Here is a 26,192-nt window from a genome sequence, read left to right as displayed (position 1 = left end):
GGGTTTTATTCAATTATTTGATATTGATCGGTCTTTAGCTGGAATTAATAGCAATTGTGCTTATACACTTCAAATATAAGGTTTAGTTTTGTACGATAACTATTTAGTAAATAATATATTTAATTAGAAACAAGAAATTACCGTAGTTATTTGTACCTTAAAAATTTATCTTATTTATTAATTATTGATTTATGAAAAACTAGGTGTGTGTTTATTTTTGTTGCAATAAATTTTCAAAATTGATATTGCCATCTATAGTACATAAGAATAATGTGTCAAAAAAACAACCCGTGATCTCATTATACAATATTATGGAGATACATAAAAGTAAATGAAACTAAAGTTATACTAATAAAGCGCTACGAAATTTCGTAGTTGCTACGAACCGCCGCACCGCGAATAAAATTGAAGTTAGCAAATAAATATGTCAAGAATAATTCCGCACATAACATCTCACAAGAAGATTCGTAATAATCAACGTCGACCGAGTTCACTTGCCTAGCTAAATATCTGAGGGAGAGTGAAAGGGAGGCCTGTATCAAGATCTCCCCATAGCGTACGCTATGAAAGGACCGAGAGGGAATTTTAGGTTAGTGGACATGTAGACATACAGACGAGTACACGGCAAATTTGTTGCCTAATTTAGTTCGCATGTCTTGTGTTTTGTGCGTCGCGTCATCGTTTATCGTCGTATAGTGATACTTAGCTGATGCTGTATATATTTTATGTGCTTCGTTTAGTATAAGTGTTTATAACGTTCGAACAGTGCTGCACTGGGAATGAAAAATAGTGTGTGGTTTGTTTGTAAACAGAACGGCATGCGCCTCACAACGTAAACAGACTGCATTTCATTCTAGTTTGTTTACGAGAAAAACTGCCCTGCACTTTCCTAGTTTAATTGAAAGCTCAAATCCAGTACCTAATTCTGTGCCAATAAAGATATAAATATTAATTATATATAAATAGTTGTATTAATAATTAAATAAAAAGTGTTAAATATCCGTCTTCAAAAAAAACTTGTTTATACCGTAGCACGTGTGAAACATTGAGTGGGTGAAATATACGAGAGTTGAGCCTCTACTATAAGATCGATAGCATTACGCATTACGTGAGCGAGACACAAACAGACACAAAACACGCACACTGACGCGTTCACCCTTCGCCCTCCGAAAGTAAATAGCCCGCGAAAGCTTTAAAACAAAACCGAATTTATAGAGTAAGAAACGTAGTACAAAACACTGTGATTATTTTATTACTGTGATAATGTTGGTCGGTGCGAATTTGTGTACGCCCATGATGTTTCCGAGTTTTGTGCAAAATCCGTTGATGAAGACTGTTAGCCCAACGCATGAGCCCATAAGGATGGTGACATCTATGCCCTCTACCCCAGTGCACGGTCCATTGGACAGGAGTGCCTCACCCCTCACCCCCGCAGAGAGGACAGGCGCTCCCCCAGGCGCGGGAAAGGACGCTGTGAAGCTTTTTATTGGCCAAATACCTCGGCATCTAGAGGAAAATGACTTGCGCCCGATGTTTGAGGAATTTGGAAAAATTTATGAACTTACAGTGCTGAAAGACAAACACACGGGCATACATAAAGGTAATCCTAACCGCATAGACAAATGACAATTGATAGAATTACTAACATATGATTTTATTATGAAACTTATAGATAATTTTACATTGCTTTATTTCAGGACGTTGATTGATGTGAAATCTTTTGTTTTTTTTTACAAGAACTGTCGATTGTTTGCCATCGCGAGTCGAGGAGTTGAACTAAAAGCCCGCGTATTTTTGCCAACACATTAGCATAGTATTGGGGTAATGTAAGAGAGAGAGTGAACTTTCTAACTTTTCAACATATTATTACAATGGAAAAACTCTTTTCTAGTCGCTATAGCATATTAGCGATTTTACATTTATAAAACAGCATAATTTATGCGTGTACAATAATAGTACGAATTAATATTAATTAATTCACTTTTGGTATATTATATTGCTAAAGATTCTGAAGATGATTACTATAATTATGATGTGCTAAGAAATATTTAAGATATCAAAACAAAACAAACACCAATATATTTTGCGTAAAATAATTTAGCGAATTGCACGTACCCGCGGAAACACTTAGTATATTTATAAGCTAACACTTATTTCAATTTGATCTTATCAAAATTTGGAATAGACTGGTAGTGAGTTGATCTTATATGTATTGCCTATTTATCCTATATATATTTTAAAACAATAACATAAATATCTGAGAAAGGTACTACTACTACATTATATTCATAATTTATCTCGTATAAAATAATAGAGCAGCCATTATATAACTTATATAATAAGCTTGTCACGCAATAAAACTTGCAATTTCTCCAGGAATTACATAAAGGTAGTTAAGGTTGTTAGAAGTTGAGAAATTGTAACAATTTTCATTTAGAAAACAAAAAGAATTTTCTTGAAACAAACTGTAGGTGGGAAGGAAGAAATATTATTTACGTTTCCAGCGGAATCTTTTGATTAATCGGACTTTCAATTTCAATTCGAGGAAAATATGCCTTCGGAACAAGCCTCATGTCAGCCATTGTCTTGTATTCAGAATATAATTCTACGTTCTTTCGGCATCAAAGTAATTTGACAAAACATTAGGTGTACATAATCATACAATCACACACAAAAGCGTTTTGAACGAATAATTATAGTACTTACATAGAGGTACATATAGTGGGAATACTTATAAGTTTTATTTTTAATTAAGAATTAGACTACCGAAGTTTTGCGTGATTACGATTGACTGATGTATTGATGAAATGAGAATGAAACGAGTCACTAGTCAACACCCACTGGTGTTGCTAGCTATATTGCCTGATAGATATACGCATTTAATCTAGTTAAATGATTTAATTGTTTTGTAAATAAAATATTATAAGTAAATTAAGTTTTCCTATAAGAAATATAGTTTATAGAAAAGATGCAACGGTAAGTGTACTTTTGTTCCACAAGGTTATAGATTTGGTTAATTTAAAAAATATAAATAACCAAGGTTAAATAACGAACTTATAGTTTTTGAAATGCCATTTTGAACCAATAAAGAGCTCGGTCGTTACTTTCAAAATTTCAAATATATTATAAGTTTAAAAGCATATATATTTTTTATATCCAGTGACATATATATATATATACAGTATTTAAAAACCTAGCAAACTTTAAACACGTTTATTTTAAGAGCTTTCATAATTAATTATCTTTTCTTAGGTCTACGATATAGATGACCCAATTGCTCACTTACCCTTCTCCTATAAAAAGCTCTGCCAAGTTTTCTCAAGTTATTTTTAACAGGTGTTATAAATCATAAACTTTTACCTCTTAACGTCTTAAACACAGCCATCTACGTTCTTACAAGTTTAACTTTTTATTATGTCAACCACTTATACTTTAGCACTGAAGAATATTCAGCCGCCATTGTTTTACTTAATCTTTAAAAAAGTTTAAGATACGCCTCAAAATGATCTAAATAAAAGTTTCCTTCTGAAATCTAAATGTCAAACAAATTCAAAACGTACAATACAAAAGGCTTTAAAAATGCATAACAGTAACTGAACATTAATCATTGTCCACTACAATTCAGCATATCAGCGTACAATAATAAATACAATCGCGTTATTCAGGGATTATATACGGACGGCGACGCAAACAATAAAAAATGTAATTCATTTTGTGGCGTGCTACGTCAGCACACGTTGAACGTTTGCATTCTGCGATATTGATTGGTGGCCAACCGATATTTTGGTGATTTTTGCTATTAACCGTATTTTTTAATTGTTATATAGTGTGTGATCGATCACTTATCATATATAGCAACTTACAATTCTAGAATAAATGTAAAAAACTCTCAATTAAACAGTGCACTAGAGTAGTTTTCAGTGCCTGCTCAATATCAATAAGTGACAGGTTATGTTTTAGCGATGGGCCGATCGAATTTTTGTGTGACTTAAGAGTGATTAATAGATAAACAGTTCATTCATTCAAACAAATTCTTCCTGAAAGGCCGGCAACGCACTCGCGAGCCCTCTGGCATTGGGAGTGTCCATGGGCGGCGGTATCACTTAACATCAGGTGAGCCTCCTGCCCGTTTGCCCCCTGTTTTATAAAAAAAAAAAAAAAAAAACATTCATTCTCTACTATTTGTATATAATAAGATGTATTTTAAATTTGTAAATATGAAAGTTTCAGCACATTAAGAACATTATAAGAAGCATTATAATCATTTATACGATATTCTTATAAGCATAATATGTTAGACATCATGAGGAAATACAAGTGAAATAAAAAGGAATCGTGTCATTCCATCATCGAAGTACATGTTTCAATTAAATTAAATATTACTCATACCTAAAGATAAGTTACAAGTTTTACAAATAGTGGATATCATGAAAACTTGTTCTACTTTCATGCAACGTTAGTTAACGGCAGCAATCGATGTAACATTCTTAAGATAAGGAGTTTAATAGCTGATAATTGCTGTTGATTACGCGTTATTACACCGAACAGCTTATAACTGCAGTGGTTATATATTTAAAGGGATTTTCATACAAATATTTTAATAAAATACCAGCATGTTCATGTGTGTAAGATTAAAGTATATAACAATACATTTAGTAAGAACATATTTTTTCGAGAAAAATATTTTTTTTGTTACGATTGTTTTCGTTTTATTCTAAAATAACGTTAATAACTATATAACTTTGATTAACTATTAAATATCAAATCATTTTAGTTAAATTTATTTTAATCGCGAAAAACATGTTGGGATTTATCGCTGTACTACCATCTTGTACAATAACTAATACAAAAGATAATGTCGTGGCATTGTTATCGTACATTTATGTAGTTGTTTGGATTAATACCTGCTTAGATTCATCATCGGACTTCAAAGCAAAGTAAGAAATGTCCATCCTTCCACAATAAAACATAAGGCACCATTTGCCACGCACCACTCCTGTGTGGAACCGGTTGCCGTCGAAGTATTTCCGAACCAATTCGACTTAGGATCCTTTAAGAGTCCAATAATACTTTAAAGGCGCGAGTTTTTGGCATTGTGAGTGCCCATGGGACGATACCACTTAACGTCAGATGTGCCGTCCGTTTACCATCTGTTCTATAAAAAAATGTCTTTATAAATCCAATGAAACTAGTCAGCTAGGAAACAAATCTAATAAACACAGTTTATATTTCAATTAAAACTTTTTATGGCTCGTCTTAAATTATGTTTGTAATACATAATTTATACGAGCATGAATTAAAAATAACTCGGTCATTTAAAACATCACCGTTGGAAGAAATTAAGAATTTTGTTACAGTATTTTACAAGGCGAGGGCGCGTAGTTATACCTCTTTTGCTTATAAAAACAAAAAAACATATTTTACTTCAGGAAATAAACCACAAAGTCCAGCCATAAAAATTAGACATCAAAAATGTTTCCTGTGCAAAATTTCAAGAAAATTCTTTTAAAACCACGGAACATTTCACGCTATAGAATAAGTAAAATTTCCTTCGGAAGTGGGAGCCAATAATTCATAGCGACGAATTCTCTGTGTAGATTTTGACGCATTCTACGTTACGGTGTTCGTTTTTGAATTTTAAGTACATTGGCCGACCACAAGGCAAATGATTGCATTTCATTAAGAATAACATCTTATTATTAAAAATACCATTTATTTAATACCTATACGAATTTGTTTTTTTCCTGATATATTTATTTATTTACACTTCGTTGCAAATAAAAAAAAACACAATACGTAAAAATTATAAGGGATGCAACGGGCGGCCTTATCGCTAATAAGCGATCTCTTCCAGGCAACCCTAGTTAAAGAGAAAAACTAAAAAAAAAGAAAAGAAAAAAAAGAAACATGATGCGTGCGAGAAGTGCAGAAACAAATGTTATATAAAAAAAGTATATATATATATATATAGAACCTTAAACTAAGGTAATACAAAAAAAATATTAATACCCTTTATATAAATAGATCTAGCAAAATTATGACCAAGAATCGTTTAATTTTAAAATACTGAAAATATATTTTTTGTTTCTGGTACTCAAACTACTACGAAATTTGAAGAATACTTTGTCTTTGAAAACAAGTTTTTTCAGCTTTTGTCGTACAGCGTGTATCTTAAAGATATCCTTCATTTATAACATAGGAACTTATCTAATGCAGTGTAAAGACCGCATACGTAGATATGAGTACAATCAAAATCATTTTAGAATATATTTGAAAATCGAATCCCCTTTGTACACTCTTCCACGCAAATGCGGACCGCGGGCGGCGGCGGGGAAATTTGTCACCCTAAGTGTTTTTTATGTTTGTTTTAGGGAATGTTCTGAATTCCCGTTACATCATTGTTTTAGGGTTAACAAGCTCGATGTTAACACTCTTTCTAAGTACGTCAATTAAAAGTTGAAGTTGAATTTTTACAAATTGCAAGCCATTGTTGAAAAGTTAGGACTTGTCTTGCTATTAATTTAAAGTTTTGACTTTTAAAGTTTGTATTGCTTGTTATCTGTTAGTGAATACCTGTATTTTATGAAATTATTATGATGATAAAATAACCCGAAAGTTTAAATGTGCTTGTTAATATTATTTCTTGATTTAAGTTAAATTGTATAAATTTTAATTTATAGAAAATATTGCTTCTAAAATTATCAATAATCAATTTCTTAATTTAATTTAATTGTAAGAAAAAACGCTTAATGATTAATTAATTGACAGGTCAAAGGTTATCAAATGTAAACAGGTACAGCGAGCGCATTTTCTTAATAAATTAAATCCTATTATTTTTATTTGCTATGTGGTTTGCAGATGGTAAAAGTTCCATTCTAATGAAATGGGAAATCGACATAGCATGTAGGTAGAAAGAAGTCAAGAAGCGTGGAGTATATGACAATTGACATATACTTACGACCAATGCGAATTATTCTTTTTAAATAGCGGAAACTACACAGACTAACTAACTACACAACTGAGCGTTACTTCCGTCAGAAAAAATATCAGAGTTACTCCCTAGCCGCGCCTAAAGAAGTTTTACTTCAAAATTATACCATTAGTCATAAAGGCTTATATCCGTATGAACAAAACCGCCCAAACAAGCTTCTTTATCAGTTAGTTCTATACGACTCTCACAAAAACGTTTATACAACGCTATTGACGCAAAGGCAATTTTAAATTACCCTTCAGTTTAAGCCCGTTTCAGTATGTGAACCTGAAATCTTCAACTCTTAATCAGACACGATTCATGTGAAGATCTTATTTGCTTCGATAACAAGTCAACTTGAGCGCTTTGAACTCACTTCATTGCCTTTGAGTCGGTATGAGTTTTAGGACTAGTAGGCATTAATAAATTTGCTTTGAGACAATAACTGTATCTTGAATTGTTAATTTTGTGTTTCTTGTTGCAAAGTAACAAGAAACACAAAATTAACATGTACTCTGTGTTTTTTGTTAAGAAACAAGTACAATATTGAGTTTTTGAAAATGTAAACTGTATTATTACTTATTAGTTAGATGCTAATTTAACTGAAGTAGTTAAAATATTTATGTTATTTTCGATACAGTTTCAATATTTTCTTTTAATTGTAAAATATACGTACAATAAAGTTGCCAAAAAGGTTTATTACGTAGTATAACGCAAAATATTGACTACTTTAAAGTGGAGATGTTCACTCAATAATAGGCTCAAATCCTTTGAAATAGGGCATATTAGAGTGGAAAAAATGTTGTAATATGTTAACGAGTGAATAGAGCGGTTCAAAGAACGGGTGTTTTGAACATGGCTCGAAAAAGCTTAAAAAAGTTTCGTGTTTTCTGCTCGATTGATCGAAAATATTGCTCAAGTGACCGAACGACTTTATAAGGGTATGTGTTATTAACGAGTGTTAACATAAAAATGATTTCGTACAGAGAATAATTTTCGATCCTTGACTTAAATATCATACAGAAGAATACAATTTTACTGGTCATAAAGTTTATTACCAAATTTCAAGCGATTTCAGATTTAATTTAAACATTGATGTTTTATTTATTATCAGTACATCACTGGATTACTAAGTACACCATTTTGGTGTTTAACTTCTACTAATTGAAGTTAAAAGTTAGATTAAATCCTAAACACCTATAAAGAGAAATTCTGACCGTAGTTACTCCTAAATTGAGAAACCACAACAGATCAAATGATGCCCTAAGTTTAAGAGCACACACACCAAGTGAATCGAGCAGGTAACAAAGGGTGCCTTCGATCAATTCGTATTGGGTCGCTTAATTAGGGCCTCTGCGCTGCCTCAAATTAGAGCATGGTTGTGCCCACACATCGGATGAATTAGTTTTAGTTATAGGACGTTTTAAAGTTTACGTTACTTACTGTTAAAATTTAATTAATATAATATTTACGAAAATATATAACATTATATGACAGAGACTATGTCCAAAAAGCTGGAAGCGTTGGAGATCTGGGTTTATCGACGTATGCTTAAAATATCTTGGACAGACCGCATACGAAATACAACCTTGCTGGACAGAATGCAGAAGAACAAAGAAGTGCTTATGACGGTTAAGAAAAGGAAACTTGAGTATTTCGGACACGTTTTACGCAACTCCAAAAAATATGAGATCCTTCAACTAATCATATAAGGCAAAGTGGCAGGTAGAAGGAGACCTGGCCGCAGACGCACGTCCTGGTTGAAAAACTTAAGACAATGGTTTGGTCAAAGCACCAAGTCATTGTTTAGAAACGCGGCATCCAAAATCAAACTAGCCATGATGATCGCCAACCTTCGCAAGGAGATGGCACTATAAGAAGACGAAGATAACATTTAAAAACCCTTTGTAGATATGACCAGATTAAACGCTTAGTGTGATTCTTTACTTTGTATTAAAACTGCGTCTGCGTTTGCAAAGTAAAATACCATATTATAATAAAACATTTTGAAACTCTTTAATTATTTTAAAACTATAAATTGGAATTCTACATTATAATAACACAATTCATACTTTACATCAAACATGGTTCAAGGTTGAGTGAAATATTAAATGTTTTACTTGATAGGATTGCATTAACTTTAACTAAAACACTATAAGGCAATGATTTATTTAGTAAGTAAAGTATTTATGTAGAAATATACAGGATAATAGAACGATACAGGTCATACAAGTGCGGGTAGAAGATGTCTTAATGTCAATTTTAGTTTCAAAGACAATGTTTGCTTTTCGCGATGATTCCTATCACCGTACATGTGAGTGTTAATCGCACACGTAGAAATAAAATCCACGGAGTTTGAATACACGACCTCAGTTTAGAGCAATCCCTTATGTATTTATGTTTTTTATACATGTGTCTTAACTAAGACATCATGGAACATCTAGCCTAACTTAAGACTAAGTAAAGTCTAACCTAATTTATTAAAAATGATATTAGTATATATGTGAAAATTTATAAATAATCTAAGTATTGTACAACGAAGTACAGTTTATAAAGTATTTTAGTACAAAAGTAATGAAATTCATATGCAGCCGCTTCTGAAATACCTACAAAATTCTTACGGATTATTTACTTTAGCTTTTTATTTCAAAGAATACTTTAAAAGGGGAACATTTATATGTCGCTGGTTAATTACGGAGTTGGGATGTTTCGAGATGTCCTAGGATGAATATAAATCAGACTTAATGACCTGTCACTGTCACAGGTCTGATTCGCAGGTGCTGCAGTAAGATCCTTGTACGTACTTTACACTATGACATCCTTAATTTATAGTACTAACACAGTATTATGATTTGTTAATTAACATTTGTTCAATAATATTTCTCGCTGTTACTGTTATAAAAGTATTAACTGTACTTAGATAATCAAGATATATCTTGCCTTGCCTTAACCTTCTCATGATTTTCTTCTATAATCTCTATATACAGAATGGTCCAACTAGTGACGTCAGTAATTTTTTTTAGATTCCTCACACCTGGGGGTGTACGAAAATACCCCATGTATGTTCGGCGACTTTTTGTAGTTTTCGAGTTATAATTTTTTTTTGTGTTTTTTGAATGTTTTCTTCCAGCGAGTTTCAAAAATTCATATGTATATAAAATTCTCGTGTCACAATGCTCGTTCCCATACTCCTCCGAAACGGTTCGACCGATTCTTATGAAATTTTTATGCATATTCAGTAAGTCTCAGAATCGGCTACTATCTATCTTTCAAACCCGTGATAAGGGGTGTCCACCCCAAAAAAAATATTATATTTTTTAGACAAATCTTTTTGTTTTTAATTATTTATGATACAGCATACAAAAATACAAACAACCCCTATTTTTTATGATAGTTATTTTTATTGAACTAAAATAATGTTTCCTAGAAATAATCTAAGTACATGTCAAAACAACTTTTGCCGGGTCAGCTAGTATTTTATAAAATTACAGAATTTTGTTACAATGTTTTTACAATTAACAGATTTTTCTGGGAGCTGAATCTGAAACTGAGTGATTTGGTATGTGTATCAGATAAGTTACGGAAACGGTGAGCTAAGGATTATTTCTATCCCTTTTTGTTGTCAAAATGTTCCTGTATTTAAAATGTTTTAATTATCACATTCTTAATGTTTTTATTAAATTTACGATAACAAATATTGTTACAACTTGCCTGAGTTTTGTATTAATCCAGTGAAAATATAACGCGAACAGGAAATTGTAACGGTTTGTTCACCTTATTTTCATACACTTGTTGTCCATATTAGAATGAACATAACTGACATGATAATATCGCATATTAGGGTGCGTACAGACTATGTAACATATTATATAACTTGTGTTTTATAACACGTCCACATTATGTAACCTTGTTATTCAACATTATAACATAAAACAATACTGTACACATTAGAATAACAATGTTATATAACCATCTTAAATAACAAAAGAAAAACAAAAAAACGTAGATGCTGGGTTTGTCCTAGCATACATATCAATAACATGTTATTATAACATGTTTTATAACATTCAATGTCCACATTATCTGAAACATGTTGTATAGCAATGTTGTATAACATGTTATGTTATATAGTCTGTACGCACCTTTACATTTAAACTTATTAATTAAAACATAGAGCGAGAAATCGGAGTATGGCACATACAGTGGGCACAGACGGTGGGGCACTGGTTACTATAGCTGAAGAATGCTTGATAGTAGAAATTCGCAATAATATCTGTTAGTGCTTTAATACGCAAAACAATTACGAAGTTTTCTGGAAGCTCCGGTACAAATTTCATAAAAAGAGCAATATTATTTATGATTTAAATTTTTTAATTTATATCTGTATATTTTTACATTTTATAAAAATCATATTATACTTTAATTTTGAACCACCAGCGACTTAGTAGTTCTTAGCTTCTACGGCGTAGAGAGTCTACGCATATTTTCGTAGCGTGTCTATAAAAATACAAGTACATAATATTATCAAGTTATATACAAGATATTATTAATGAAATTTTATTGTTTATTGTGTCTCACTTCTGCTATAAATTAAATACAAGATTAATTTCATAAAAAGAAAAAAATTGAGTCAAGTTTCAATTTCACAATAAAGTATACCTTGATTGAAATTCAAACGAAAATCGGTCAAAAATCTATATTTCTATATAGTTCCTTATTTATAACTAAATTTTAAATAAAAATACTAAGGATATTAGTGAAATCTAAATATCTCATGCACAAACGTGTGTTCACAAACCAACTAAAACAGAATTAACCCGTCTTATCAAATCACTACAAGAAAGTACTTCCTGTCAAAACTACGAGAACTTTCAACACTCACCGGCCAGTGCGATAGCGCATGTGTTGACAGTTGTCACGCATGCGTGCCGGTGACATCACGCAACGTGTCAAGCTCGCGTGTCAGTCGCGCCGGCAGCACACGCCTAACAGCCGCGTCGCCGCGCCCTGTCGCGTTCCCGCGAAAACATAAACACAATGTTCTTCGCCCACTTATGATACAACGGCGAATTTGGTGTATTTAGTTCAGATTTTTTTAACGTGAATAGTGTTTTCGTGAACGTATTTTTTTTAGTAGTTAATATATCGCCAGTACAAAGTTTAATTCATTGCCTTGCCTCTATTTAGATATAGCTTTTGAAGATAGTTAGGCGCGCTAGTTAGATCTAGGGTAGATATCCAAGAGATTTTTTATAGAAAATATTATATAAATCATTACAAATGTCGTTGATTTGTGGAGGTGAGTGCTCTTTGAGTTCTTGCCGTGAGATTGCTGGGAAATTAATTGCTCAGATAGGGTTACTAACTCATGTTAATAGTACTGTTCATGAATTATTAATCGTTCACATAAAATCAAATTATTCGATGCAACATGCTACACTATACATAAGAAAAACTATAATACATTAATATTGCTATTGGTACTAATAAAATGAAAAATATTACTGGATAAATAAAAAAAACTAAAATTTATAAAGTAATTCCTAAAATGGCGATAAACATAACTAAGATATTAAAAAATAATTAAAAATTAAGTCACGTTTTCAGTAGACGACTGTCTAATTTAAATTAAAAATATAATTTGCATTTTTTGCACGAAGCTTCGTCCATTAATTCCGCGATATTAATGAAACATAATTATGGAATGATATAGAGCCGCTATGCAAATTTACTCACGAGGCAAAGCTGAATAGAAATTCATTTTTCGTAGGTATACCCAGAGACGTTAACTGCCTATGGGTACTATACTATTATACTTACGTTATTTGCTTACTTTTCTGGTATGTTCATGAAATCATAATCTAAGTTTTTAAAATACAAATTCAAAACAAATAATAACATCTAAGTGATAATATATCAATTTTAATGCTGTAAAAATCGTTGTTCGATAACTATACAGCAGATCTTGTTTAAAGGTAAAAGAAATGTCGCTTTACGAAAGTAGATGAAACTCAAAATAGCCAACAGTTTTAGTAAACTAGAAATTTAAATTAAACGCGACAAAAGATTTATAGCTTCCATAATTCATTGTTAATTTTAACCGGCGATAAATATTAATCTATGATTCTGAAGTGTCATGTGGTTTGTGTGTGGTTCGAAACAAAATAACGTGGTGAAAGTTTAACTATTGTTTCATTAGAATTGTTAAATTTTATAAATTTTGGTTGTATTGTTGCGGTTAAATAAATTAAAGTGAATAAAGTTAAAAAAATAGTTAATTTGTCGTTTAAACGAGCATTTTTTTACAAAATAAATTTCAAATGTTTCACGTGCGTCCAAGTCATTGAACACGCAAAACGTAGCCTTTGAATAAATAGCCTAAATCAATATTATATTATACATAAATATAATATTTGTATATTCAGTTGCGTTATTCAGTATTCTATTGTGGATATGTCTTTAAGGTCTGTACGATACATATGTTTATTTTTGTTAGTTTTTATTTTCATTTTCGAAATAATACCAAAAATCGTATACTCTTTAAAAGATAAATTCTACGTTTTTCATACTACGCTAAAGGCAGGTCTGTATTCCTAGTTCTCATTACCAAAAGTTCTCAGGAATAATTTATTCTTATTTCTTAAATTACTAACGTATTTATTTTGCACGGTTATAACTTATGCTAATTGAAATGAATCAGGTTGTGATATTATTATGTTATGTTGTCTATATAGGAGAGAAAGAAGTCAGATTATCTGTGATAACTGTGTAATTATAGTATTTCAATTTATATGTAATCAGATGTTTATAAATATATACAACCCCTTAAATATAATATAAATTACTAGTTACTAATACTTACCAGTTTATTAATTTCCGCACGTATCAAGGCGTAAAATATTATAAATAATATTATATCATGCTTATTTTATTGGTAACATCCACACCAATCAACTTAAATATTACTTTTCCATTTACGTTTCATTCTGTTTTATACTATGATTTTAGTAAAAAATATAATTTTAGAGTGTTATAATACCAATAATATTGTTTTAATCATACAAATAAATATTTAACATACATACAGTGAAAAGATAAGACTATAAGCCATAAATCACGAGGTGACCGTTACAAAAATATTGAGAGTGAAAATTAGTCATAAATTGTCGGCAAATAAAACGCGTCATTAGCTAATCTCTATCTTTGATCTTGTTTGTCTTGAACGTTAAAAGTTGTGAAGCGTGGTGTGTTATTTAGTTTGTATTTCATAATCTGACATACTACGGAATGTAATTTTTCATATAATTTAATAATATGTTTTCAGTAGTTCGTTATAACCTTTAGATTTTTAAATACAAGTTTGGCTTAATATACAAAAATTTGTATTATACAATTATTTGAGTTCAATTACATGTCTTCATCATTGTGAAATAGTTATTAATATACATTTTTTTCTTTTACGTATACAATTATATATATATTAATTATGTTTACTAATTGAGTAATTATAAAATAAAAGTGCAAGAAGAATCGAATAATGAAATTATCTTAAATGTTCAATTCCATTTTCATATGATCTTACAGTAAGAGAATTCAAAATATAGTTAATCTAAATATTGGAAAATGGTGATAATCCAAAAGCTATTACGACAAGTAACACACACGACTCGGTACTAAAAGCAAATCGTTGTATCGCGCATAAATCTTCGCGATCGCATTTTCATTATAGTGTAAAGTGCGGAAAATCACATTGTCATTTTGAATGAAATAGCAAGTTTAAAACTGTTGTGCATTCACACGACGAAACGTTTCCGTGTGGCTAGTATATAGAAATCACAGTGATTTATTTAATATCTAGCATTTCTACATACAATTATACAATAAATATGATATAATAGCTAAAAACGCAATACATAAATATTTAAAAATGTTATTATCATAAAAAAAATATTAGAAAACAGACAATATAATACAGGTTTACTAAAATACTTTTTACTTTGTGAATGATAATTATTTTAGTGTTGAATCAAGTAATGACAATTTTTGTATTACAATTGTTCGTGTGTTACTTAATGATCTCTATTGATTTTTTATGTCTAACTTAATTGTTTTTTTTTTCATAATTCATAATTTTCCATAGATGTTCATTATCTGAGCTTCTTCTCTTTCAAGATTGAAATCTGGTTGATTGGAAGATCAACAATCGCTTATTAGCTTAGCCCATTGGTTTAAAGCCTTCTGAATTTATCAAATGGTGATTAGGTTATATACTTATAAAAAAATACTTACTAAACGCGGACCTCTTGCTATTTGTACAAAATATACAAGTACCTCAAAGCTAGCTTTACTTTATAGCCAAACGTGTTAAATATATTTTACTAAAACCTTTTTTAAGTAAACAATAATATATTATATTATTATTTAATTTAATTGATCAATGATAGTCAAAAGGCAATAACTTGCTAATTTAAAAAAAATAGTTATTCCATGATACATTCCAGTTTTTCATTACTGCTGATGTAACATTATCTGTACGAAGACTAGACTAGTTATAGCAGATGTGAAATTGCTTTATAACTTGCAAGTAATTCTTTTGTTAAGTCTTAGAAACTCTTATAATATTGCTGTGGAGAAATTCTTACTACATTTTTAGTTTTAAAATTGTTGCGAGCTCGACGCTAACATATTCGATAATATTTTGAAACAGTGTATTTGTAGATAATAAAGTTTTAGAGAATATATAGTTATGACGTCTCAACGTGTTTTTGACTACGAGTATATGTCGCTATAATGATGATTGTTGCGCTTTTAAGTCCTTGATTAGGTTAGTTACTGAAAAGAAAGAGAAAACTCAAATATTAATTAAAAATATAAATCGATATTGTCTTGACAACACAACTTAATACTCACATTTTATTTGGAGTTATAGATTTTTGTATTAAATCCGATTCAGTAGTAAAAATGGTGATAGTCAAACTCACGCATTATATTGGATAATGTCTTGGCAGTGAGTGCATGCAATTAGGAATTAACGTCTGCAACGAAGCCAAAACGGTAAGGGACGGTTTGCCTAATGTCTGTTCACGAATATCTATTCGCCTTACCAAGATTCATTTTTATTAGATCTGGGCTTTAATTTATGGTATTGAGATGTTATTATGTAAAATTTAAAATAAACCCCTTCATAAACTGAAGGTGGCGACTGTTGGACACGTGTTTTTTTATTATTATAGCAACAATGAGACTGGTAGTACTGGTACGAAGTTAATAGTCCTTCATACGAAATTCAAAAAAAAATAAAGTCTGTAGAAGATCCCCGTTGGTAAACATTAAGACGCAACAGTATATGTATACTATTAAAAAAAATCGAAAGCTCTACATCTATTTTAATAATAATTAATATTAAACTTTATAAGTTGTTTGATAATTATTATAGATTCTTAAATAATAGATAATGAGTATTGTGCTTTGCAAATATAATATAGAACATTAGAATTATCTTCACGTGTATTTGTTATATCTTTAAAAAAACGATTAATCATTTAAAGCCAGAACACCTACGCGGTTTAATATTTTAAATACGATATAACAAGTACTTAATCGCACACGTCCAATTAGTAATATAATTAAACGCTGTTAATTATTCATCTAGTTGGAACTTAATCACGGCTTAACTTGATAATCAGTCGATTATCAGACGTAAGGTAAATGCAGATTTTAAATAAAGAAGTACAAAAACAAATGAATAATACAATTCGAAGTTTAAATTTTCTACAATCATATGTTCCTATAATGAAGGATAGAAATCATTGATTGGTCATTTATGTAGAAACTATAGTCAAGTTCTTTATAAATGCGGAATATTTACCAAATATACTTAAAATACCTATTCGAAAAATATCAAAACATTTTAAAACTAAATATTTTGATTGAGCAATTTCGCAGCAATCTCATGGTAAATCAGTGAATTGGGATTAAACAGATGGATTAATGTTTAAAATAGAATATTTATTTCCAGAAGCCGCCGGACCACTAATGTCTGAGCCAATTTTGAGTTTATACAAATCACCACTGTCAGGTATTGTATTGAGTTTGACGTTATTTTAGATCGTAAATATTGCTACATCATGTTGTATTTTTAACATTATTTTTAAGAAAACTGTGTCTTAACCCAAATTATTTGCTGGCATATAAAAGTATAATCTCATATATGGTTTTATATTATTATTAATTAACGAAATAACAGTATAAAACAATTACGAGGAGCAAACTCCGTTTCTCCTTAAAAGTTTCTGTCTATTCATCGAAAACCTTACCTTTCTACCTTTTTCTCGGCTATTGTATACAGTTAATTCTTAAATCTGTTAAAAATTATAAAACTTAGTTGAATACTTAAAAGGACCTATCAAAAGGCCAAATAGGCTGACCATTTTGAAATATCAATTATGCTTTAAGTGCATGGGTAAATGTCAAAGGTTTCTTAGGAGGCATTTCACTCGAGTGAACTAATTTAATCGCTGCACTGAACCCTTGCACCAGTAATGTTTAAATTAGTTATTTAATTTTGTATTTAATATTTTTAATAGAAGTTTCTACATAACATAATTAATAACTTATATTTATGTATATATGTGTGTGTGTATTTGTGTGTTTATGAGAGTCTGGTGATAAAACTCAAATAATTATTTTATTATCAAACATTAATATTTGTAATGCAAGTTTTTCGCAATGTAAAAGATCAAGCGTGCGCCAATGGATTATTACGTAGATAAACAAGCTTATTCTATCCGTGACCGTGCGTATCTTTCTCTAATGCAGAGATACAACTCAAACACATAGATCCTATTTATTATGTATAGACCCAAATATGTTACTATAAGGAAGTGTTATATGAAATCAATTAAATACCTTCTTAAGCTTCTCTGTTTCACCTTTTAGTTTAATTTGGTCAGTTCTTGGCACGTACAAATATAATTCGTATGAAAAATTCAAAATAAACGCAAAATAATTGTAGTAGCAATTTTATTTTTACATACCAACCAATTCGACTTAGGGTCCTTCAAGAAAAGAGCGTACCAATTCTTGAAAAGCTGGCAGCGCACTCGCGAGCCTTCTGGCATTGTGAGTGTCCATGGGCACTAATTATCACATAACATCAGGTGAGCCTCCTGCCCGTTTGCCTCCTATTACATAAAAAAAAAATACATCAGTTGTATCGGATATACAGAGTAGGAAAACAGCACTTGGCTCTAAGGGAGCAAACGAATTACACCTAAATTAATGTTCCCGAACGCCTAACTCCGTTAGAAAGTTCAAAATCGAAGCTAATTGATCGGTTACCTAACGAGCTGCCCTATAATTGTCTCATTGTTCGCTTCTAATGATAATTGCACTCGCCAAACTGCTGTATCCATCAGTTTGTCTACTTTAATGTAGTTTTTGTTTGTTGGTTGGATTGCATCTATCTAAAATTCAGATAATAAAAATAAATGTTTAAAGTATCTTTTGTTTGTTTTGGTCACATTAATAACTCTTCGTAAAACAAATATTCCGATTGTTGCTTGTCCATTGTGTAAAGAATAACTTAAGTGATTGTAATTGGAAAGGGATTGCAGATCATGCTTTAAAATGTATGCTTAGGTTTTTGAATGTATCTATATACATATAATATATAAACATTAAACATAGTTTTATTCAGTTATACATTTGTGTTAGAAGTACCTACCTGAACACTGTATAGACGCCATATTCCAAAATCCCGAAACTATAAAGCTGAAATCATAGCTGAAGAAATAAAATATTTTCAATAATTCTGATAAATAAAAAGTAACATGAAATAAGTAATTAACAAGATGTAAAACAAAACAAAAATCCACGAAACAAACATACCCGTTTCCATGCGAAAAAACTCGGCGAACGTTATTTTCAATAAACCCGTCGAACTGAAATCCATTCGGTCTATAAACCCTACATACATACGTTGGTAGCACAGAATAACTTTTCAGTTGGGCTGCTTGAGAATCGGGAGTTTTACCAGTGTCTCCTCTATGTAGCTAAATTTATATAGGCCACCTTGCGGTGTGGTTTTAATGTGTGGATGTGGTAAACTTGTAAGATATTAAGAGATTGGAAATATAAGTAATTATATTGCCAATATAAGCCATTCCTTTTTTTGGTAAAACAACACCTAAATGTAATGAAAATCGTATAAAATAATGGTAGGCCGAACGAATCCCTGTCCCATGCCAATTTCCTCCAATTTCTGGCTTTCAGCTATAGCAGGAAGGCAGGATGCCGGAAGTTTCTCGTTCGGACGCCAAGACACATTTTGGTTCGTAGATTCAGAGGAGTGAGTGTGAGAGTAAGGCCAAACGACGTTCAGAAACATCTTGTCAGGATTATGTTTTTAACAACACAACAACTTTTTTTCAATTGTTTTCGTTCTGAATTTAAAACAATGATATAAAGTGTTATGTCTATCTATATAAATGGTTAAACTGTTGCCGTTAGTCTGTGGCGTCAGCCCCAGCAGTACAAAACCTCGTATCGTTAAGGAAATGACATACGTATATGTCTATAGCTTTAAAAGTTCAATTAATGAGATAACTGTGTATATTTATCTTTATTATTTAAATACTATTTTTTCCGTAGAAATTAAAGCGCAAAGTTGTAAACGTGATACTTTTACGTTTCCCTCTCAAAATCACTTTTGACCTTAAACTGTACAAAAATATACACTTACATGCATTTTAATAAACACTAAAAGAAAATGCGTACAAAAATGTACTTAACATGAATACATTAAATTGAAAACCGAAATTATTCGGCGAATGAGCAATATTTTCGCAATATTAAGTAAAATACGTTTTCAATCCATGGCCACAAAATGGCTGTGCTTAATCGAGCTGTCGTTCAGAACGTTATGTATGGAGTAGCGGCGACCACAACATTACCACCGTATTGACCAATATGATGTAACTCATTTGCATACAAGATCATTGTCATTATTCCATACGATACAATACCTTTCGATTATGTTGCGCCCGAGGAACTATTTTAATGTATTTAATAATTTTAATATGAATGAGAAAATATCGCTATTAAGTTTCCGATACTAGAAAAATAATACAAGTTTAAAGATATTATAAAGGTAATGAGAAAGACAAGATTTCGTTACTATAATTTGTTCGTATTCCCTTAATATGCTTATATTCCCTTAATAAAGCTAGTATTTCAAGTAATTTTCAATTAATTCTAACAGTCTAATGTCGTAAGATAAAACATGAAATTGTTGAGTAATTATCAGTCTTCTACCTAATGAGTAGGTATCAGCGTCATACAAGATTTATTTTATGAATATGATAATACTATAATATATATATATTTGATATGTTTAACGATGCTTTTTGGAGTACCCCCTAATGGTGCATGAGATTGACAAATTTTGGTTTTATAAATTTAAAAAATTCAAAATGGAAAATTGCTACGCGAACAATTTTCCGTGTTATGTGAAATATGCGTTGCGTTATGGATATATACTTCTGTTAACAAAGCACTAATCCATAGTTGAAATATGATAAAATACAATATTATCACCTCAATGGTTTATCTCTAATATCGATATTGTCAGTATTTCACCGGCTTATGTTAAAATATCGCGCACGTTTCGACAAATCGATTTTGCCAAGGTCTCTGTAAGCCTTTTCGTCATCTTTCAATGACCTTTAGAGGAGTTATCTTTTGACAAAGCTTTTGATCAATTTCGATAAAAGGTTTGGGAATGATGTAATTATATTTAACGAAGGTTTTGTTGAAGGTACTTTATTAGGGAGGATTTCGTATGCCCGTATGTACTAGAAGCTTTTGTATGTATTCAGAATAAATAAAGTATTTCTATTCTTTTACGCAACACATAACTGTGGAACCTATTAAATTTGTGGTCAATCCTATTTGTCGAAGTTGACATAAGGAAACCCTTAATTATCTGGAACGATTATATAAACTTAACGATGTGAAGACTACTGTGAAGAATATCTATTGTATAAAGTAGTTTTGAAAATAGCTTATATCCAATTTTAAACAGAATTAAACAACAATAATTTTGTCACTATGTCCAAGAGGGACTGTTGACTTATAATAACAGGTTTTCCCAACCTTTTTCAAGCACCAGTCTCTCACAATAATATAAAGCATTAAGTTTATTGTCAAAAGAAAGATCTTAATGTATCACTTTATTTGCAATTAGACAATTTATTTTTTGGTTAAATTATTTGATAATGATTATAATACAATATTATACCCTTAATAAATATCCATTATCGACAACAAACTCCGAACCAGTAATACCAACAGCTCGGTCACTAGCTAAGAAGAGAATCATATCAGCTACTTCTACTGACTCTGATACCCGTTTAAGGGGCATCATATCTGCAAAGCTCTCTATCTCAATGTCAGCAAGACCTGAATTATCGAAAAAGTCAGTTTTTACTGGGCCTGGACTAATTGTATTGACTCTTACACCGTCGCTTGCCAGTTCCTTGGCACAACATCGAATGAAGTGGTTTAAAGCAGCTTTTGATACTAAGTAAGGAGTCCGACCTTTTAAACTTGTTGTACTTGTTGCAGCTACGCTTGATATATTAATAATATTTCCTTTGGACTTAACTAAGTAAGGTGCAGCAAGCGATGTCATGTGAACGTGCGCACGTACGTTAATTCTCATTGTTTTATCGTAACCTTCTAGAATATTACCTTCTAAAATGGATCCATAATGTAGAAAACCAGCATTGTTTACTAGTACATCAAGTTTACCAAATTCTTTTATCACAAGATCAATTATTTTTGGACATTCTTTATCGTTACCAAGATCAGCGTTGATGACCAATGGTTTAGATCCATTTTTAATACACAATTCGGATACTTTGTGAAGTTTTTCTACATTTCTTCCAACAATGGCAACTTTGGCTCCAACTTTCGCGAATTCTACGGCCGCTGCTGCGCCGATACCAGAGCTGGCTCCGGTGATTAAAACAACTTTGTTAAGAAAACTCATCACAGCACTGTTCTGTCTACAATTGATGTTCTTAGAATGACATTGGTGCATTTATATGAAAATGTTTGCTTATCATGTTCTTTTAAGTGTTATTTGCTAGATAAGAGTATAAATAGCACTTGTATTAATTGTGTAAATAATACACTTAATTATCAAAGATATTAATTATATTTATTTATATATGATTACGTTTTCTAGATAATGTCTTATACTATATATTACAACCTTGAATTTCCTCTATGGTCAGTAGAGATTTAGCTTCCTAAATATTTCTTGAAAACGGACTAATTTGCAAACGTAAGTTAGTAAAAATTACTTTTAAATCGATGCAAATTTGTTTAAAGTGATCCAATATTTAATATGATATTCTTCTATCGTTTTATAAACACTTGTTAATGCGCTGGAGCTTTTGGCAAGTACAGAACACGCTTAAAATACGGGGAGATAAAAGTAAATACAAATTTATTTAATAATTGTTTAACATATGTATATCCAAAAGTATTTATATATAATTGCAATTTATTAAACGCATTCTGCTTAAGAGCCCATTTATATAAAAAAAAACAAGTGACTACATTAAATTTATGTCAAGAAATAAGTCTTGATACACATCCACAAAGCAGATCTTATTTAAAATACAAAGTTTGCCAAATTAAATCGGGATTTTGTTCATAAATATAAAGTTTAAACAAAGTGATCAAACTTAATTTATGAGAGAGACACTTTAAGCAAAAGTAAAATAACCTTCAAGCTCCAAGGCGAATGCCAAATAACTGCACTATAATATAGTTTTTCCATCTTAATTTCCCAAGGCAATACTGTGTAAACCGACTCGGTTTACATTAGTGCAAACACACTCGCCAAACACTCCCCAACAATTTCATAAAATCAAAACAAAATCTTGGAAATGTCTCGAAAGGACAATGCGCGATTGTGTCCCCTAATCAATTATCATGTTCCGGGCTGGAATTTATCCTCATAATTAAGAATGCAACAAGATTCTTTTGACACCGAATATTATTCAACTCCGATATACTTAAATAAATTTATTTATTTTATACAGTTTTTGGTAAAATAATCGTATTTGTCAACCTTTTAAATACATTGTTATTAGACAACCTACTACTACACTCGAACACTTTTAAACTTTTTACAATCAATGCTTTAATTCTATAATCGTCTACAAACTGATTAAGATATATTTGATTTGTCAACTGTAAGTCGAGATCTTCGTGTAGTATATATGATGATCTGTGGTTAAGCTCTCTATTAAGTAATTAACAACAGTTAATAGTAAATACAGTTATAAATAGCTAGTTTTTTAATACAGGAATGTTATTATTTTATATTTGTTGGATTATTAAGTACAATGTGGAACCAGCTTCCCACTGTATTCCCAAGTATTCCCGAACCAATTTAAAAAGGGTCCTGCAAGAACAGAAAGTCAGGCAACGCACTTGCGAGCCTTCTGGCAATGTGAGTGTTCATGGGCGGCGGTATCACCTAACATCAGGTGAGCCTCCTGCCCGTTTGCCTCCTATTACATAAAAAAAGAATAATTATTTATTGAATTAATGATAATTTGCATTTGAAAATATTTTCTGTGCAAAAGAAAAACAAAGATTTACCTGAGATAAACGAAAACGATAAAGACATAAACGAATGGTATGTATAGTATGTATCCTAAGTAAACGAATAGTTTGTGGAAAAATAATGATAACAAATTTTTCTTTGCTTTAGTTTGGCACATAGAAAAATTGATAAAATGCATCATATGACGCATATTGTATTTATTTGTGTCTCTCCTCGGAGTAAATAATATTTCACTCTTTTAATTTTTTTCATTTGTTTAAATTACACATTACACAAGGAAATACGACTTTAGAAGACTCTTAGTCAAAGTCTTTAATAAATGTCTCTCTGATATTTAATGTAATCGGACGGAATAGCACTACACCTTGATTGCCTTCAACTTTGATTAATGTTTGAGTGGTCGACCATTAATCTATCAATTTATTAACTTAGGTGAAGATATTCGAGGCATTTGACGTTTCACTTATAACAGCCGAACGTGTGTAGTAATATGACAGCTATTCAATTAAACATTTATGAATTTTTGCATACAGATTTGTATTTAACTATCTAACTTTAAAAAAAAACATTGGGTCTATAACCCACTAAACGCTGATGAACTAAAACATTACGTTATTCTAGCGTTTAATTTTTTCTCAAGTCTGAAAAACATACGATTATATATCTAAAATTTAAATACCAGAATACGCAGTTGTATACGCGGTCAAGACAAAATTAAAAATACTCTAAAAATTATTTTAATAAACAATAAAAAAACACACCAAGTACATTTTTAATGACATACTTAAGTCAAGAGAAAAGTACACTCTTAAAGCTGGAAATGTTAATACTTGGCTAAATATTAGCTAGTCGTATCAAACGGCTAACGGTCGTTGTGATTAAACGGCAGCACAATAATTACTCTTTGTAACCAGACCTGACAAAACACGTTTTAAATACTGAGTACTTTTGAAAAATGTCAAGAACGGAACGTTATCGAAGTTGTTTTATGAATTAACATTTTACTAAGACGTTAATTTTATATATTAGTTCTGTAACAGCAGAAGTTAAGTTAAATGTAAATGAAGTAATAATTCCCAAAAAATAATTTTCGATGTCACATCAAAGTGTTTATTTTACGCCCAAAGCGTGGGCAGACCAGGCCTTTTGCCCTGATATCAAATATTAAACATGTCGCATAAATTAATCTTTTTGTTGCGTCTTTTCATCTACTAAAATATATTGCCGTTTCATTTTTTTATTTCAAACTGTCAGAAACAGTTTCCTTCCCATATCAAAAACATTCATAACCCCAATAACTCGTAAGAAGCGTTATCCAACCAAAATGTAGTGAAAGAGATATTTAAGGCGAGCGTCACGCATCGCTTAAACCCTGCACTCGGCCATATTACGGAGTGAAGGCTCTCATTGAAAATTTGTACAAAGAATAGTAATTGCCACCGCGTGCTGTAATTAAAAACTAAACAAAAGACTACACGTAAATAACCACTGAATAGGAGACTCAATGTGAAATAATTAGGTGCTATATTTTGAAAAGACGCCTGAATAAGAAAATGTAAACCACCATTTTAATAGATTTAAATAGAGTTTTAGTTCACGTCTAGAGGCTTTTAGAGGATGTTTTATTAACGGTTGGTTAACATAGACGCAATACGGAACCATGTACGGTATTTAGTAGAGAAAGCTTCTTAATACTTAATACGATTTTCGTCTTAATAGTTACATTTCCCTTCGTAAGTGCCCTGGTTTAAAGTATATACTGTGCACAAGATCATGACATCATCATGATAAAATCTAACTCAGTTTAATTGCACTGTTTTACCTAAATAACTTTTTTGTGTGTTTCTGTCATAGTGTGACGTTACTAAACAGACGAATAACTTAGCTAAAAATGTGTAGTTACTGTTTTATAATGTATATTATGTTTACACACATACCTGTTTGTGACTTAGTAATTAAATTTTCGATTTACGTAATCAGAAAGTACATTGCGAATCTTTATATCCTCCATAGATAATTTCAAAATTAGTTCTAAAATAAAAAATAATGAATTATTTTATTTCATGATAGCTCACGACTGTTGTGTCTATTCAAATCTTTCATGACATGTGTATTGTGGAATATCCGCTACTTCATAGTATAGCTACCAGCAGTATAGTTTTCACCAGTGCTCGATCTTTTTAGGCGACAAGAATCAATAGCGTATTTTAAGATTGACCTAGCGTGGTTTAGTCTATTCATATTGAATATTTAACCGAACCAGCTTATGTAACTGACAATTTTCCTTTATTTGGCCTGCCTGCAAGTATTCGCTCATTAGCGATTATGGTTTACAAAATTATGTTAAATTAATCCTTTCAATTGTACCACGTTTGTTTCTTTTTATCAAATTGTGTCTATGCTGTAATCAGCATAGAAGAGTAAAAGTATTAGTAAAGCAATAACACAGGTTTAGTTTTTGTAAATGAATAAAAGAAAAACCATTATACGGTAAGTTATTTTAAATTCACGTTGAAAGTGTATGAACTGTTTTTGCAAATTATAACTAACAATAGACCATAATCGTCTTAATAAATG

The 26,192-nt window shown here is 30.9% G+C and overlaps 2 protein-coding genes across 3 annotated transcripts in view; one reads left to right on the top strand and one right to left on the bottom strand.

The window, feature by feature from the left end:
* Positions 1 to 608: 608 nt before the first annotated feature.
* LOC125052711 (CUGBP Elav-like family member 3-B) overlaps positions 609 to 26,192 on the top strand; it is a 447,174-nt gene continuing 421,590 nt past the window's right edge. The window contains exons 1-2 of one of the 2 annotated variants that reach the window (XM_047653703.1): positions 11,951 to 12,269; positions 16,989 to 17,048. In XM_047653703.1, coding sequence (XP_047509659.1) covers positions 12,251 to 12,269; positions 16,989 to 17,048 — 79 coding nt within the window. In that variant the 5' untranslated portion in view covers positions 11,951 to 12,250. Of the gene's footprint in view, positions 1,601 to 11,950; positions 12,270 to 16,988; positions 17,049 to 26,192 lie in introns of those variants that run through there. The other variant, XM_047653702.1, reaches the window with a different exon arrangement.
* Positions 20,776 to 22,067, bottom strand: LOC125052713 (uncharacterized oxidoreductase TM_0325-like). Its single transcript, XM_047653706.1, has 2 exons — positions 21,230 to 22,067; positions 20,776 to 21,072 (listed from the first exon to the last, which is right to left on the bottom strand). The coding sequence occupies exon 1, from the start codon at positions 22,020 to 22,022 to the stop codon at positions 21,264 to 21,266; it is 759 nt and encodes a 252-aa protein (XP_047509662.1). The 5' UTR covers positions 22,023 to 22,067; the 3' UTR covers positions 20,776 to 21,072; positions 21,230 to 21,263.

Source organism: Pieris napi, chromosome 9 (genome assembly GCF_905475465.1).
Source record: "Pieris napi chromosome 9, ilPieNapi1.2, whole genome shotgun sequence".
Taxonomy (NCBI): domain Eukaryota; kingdom Metazoa; phylum Arthropoda; class Insecta; order Lepidoptera; family Pieridae; genus Pieris; species Pieris napi.
Note: the sequence above shows the minus strand (reverse complement) of the source record. Positions and strands in the feature narration are given on the sequence as shown.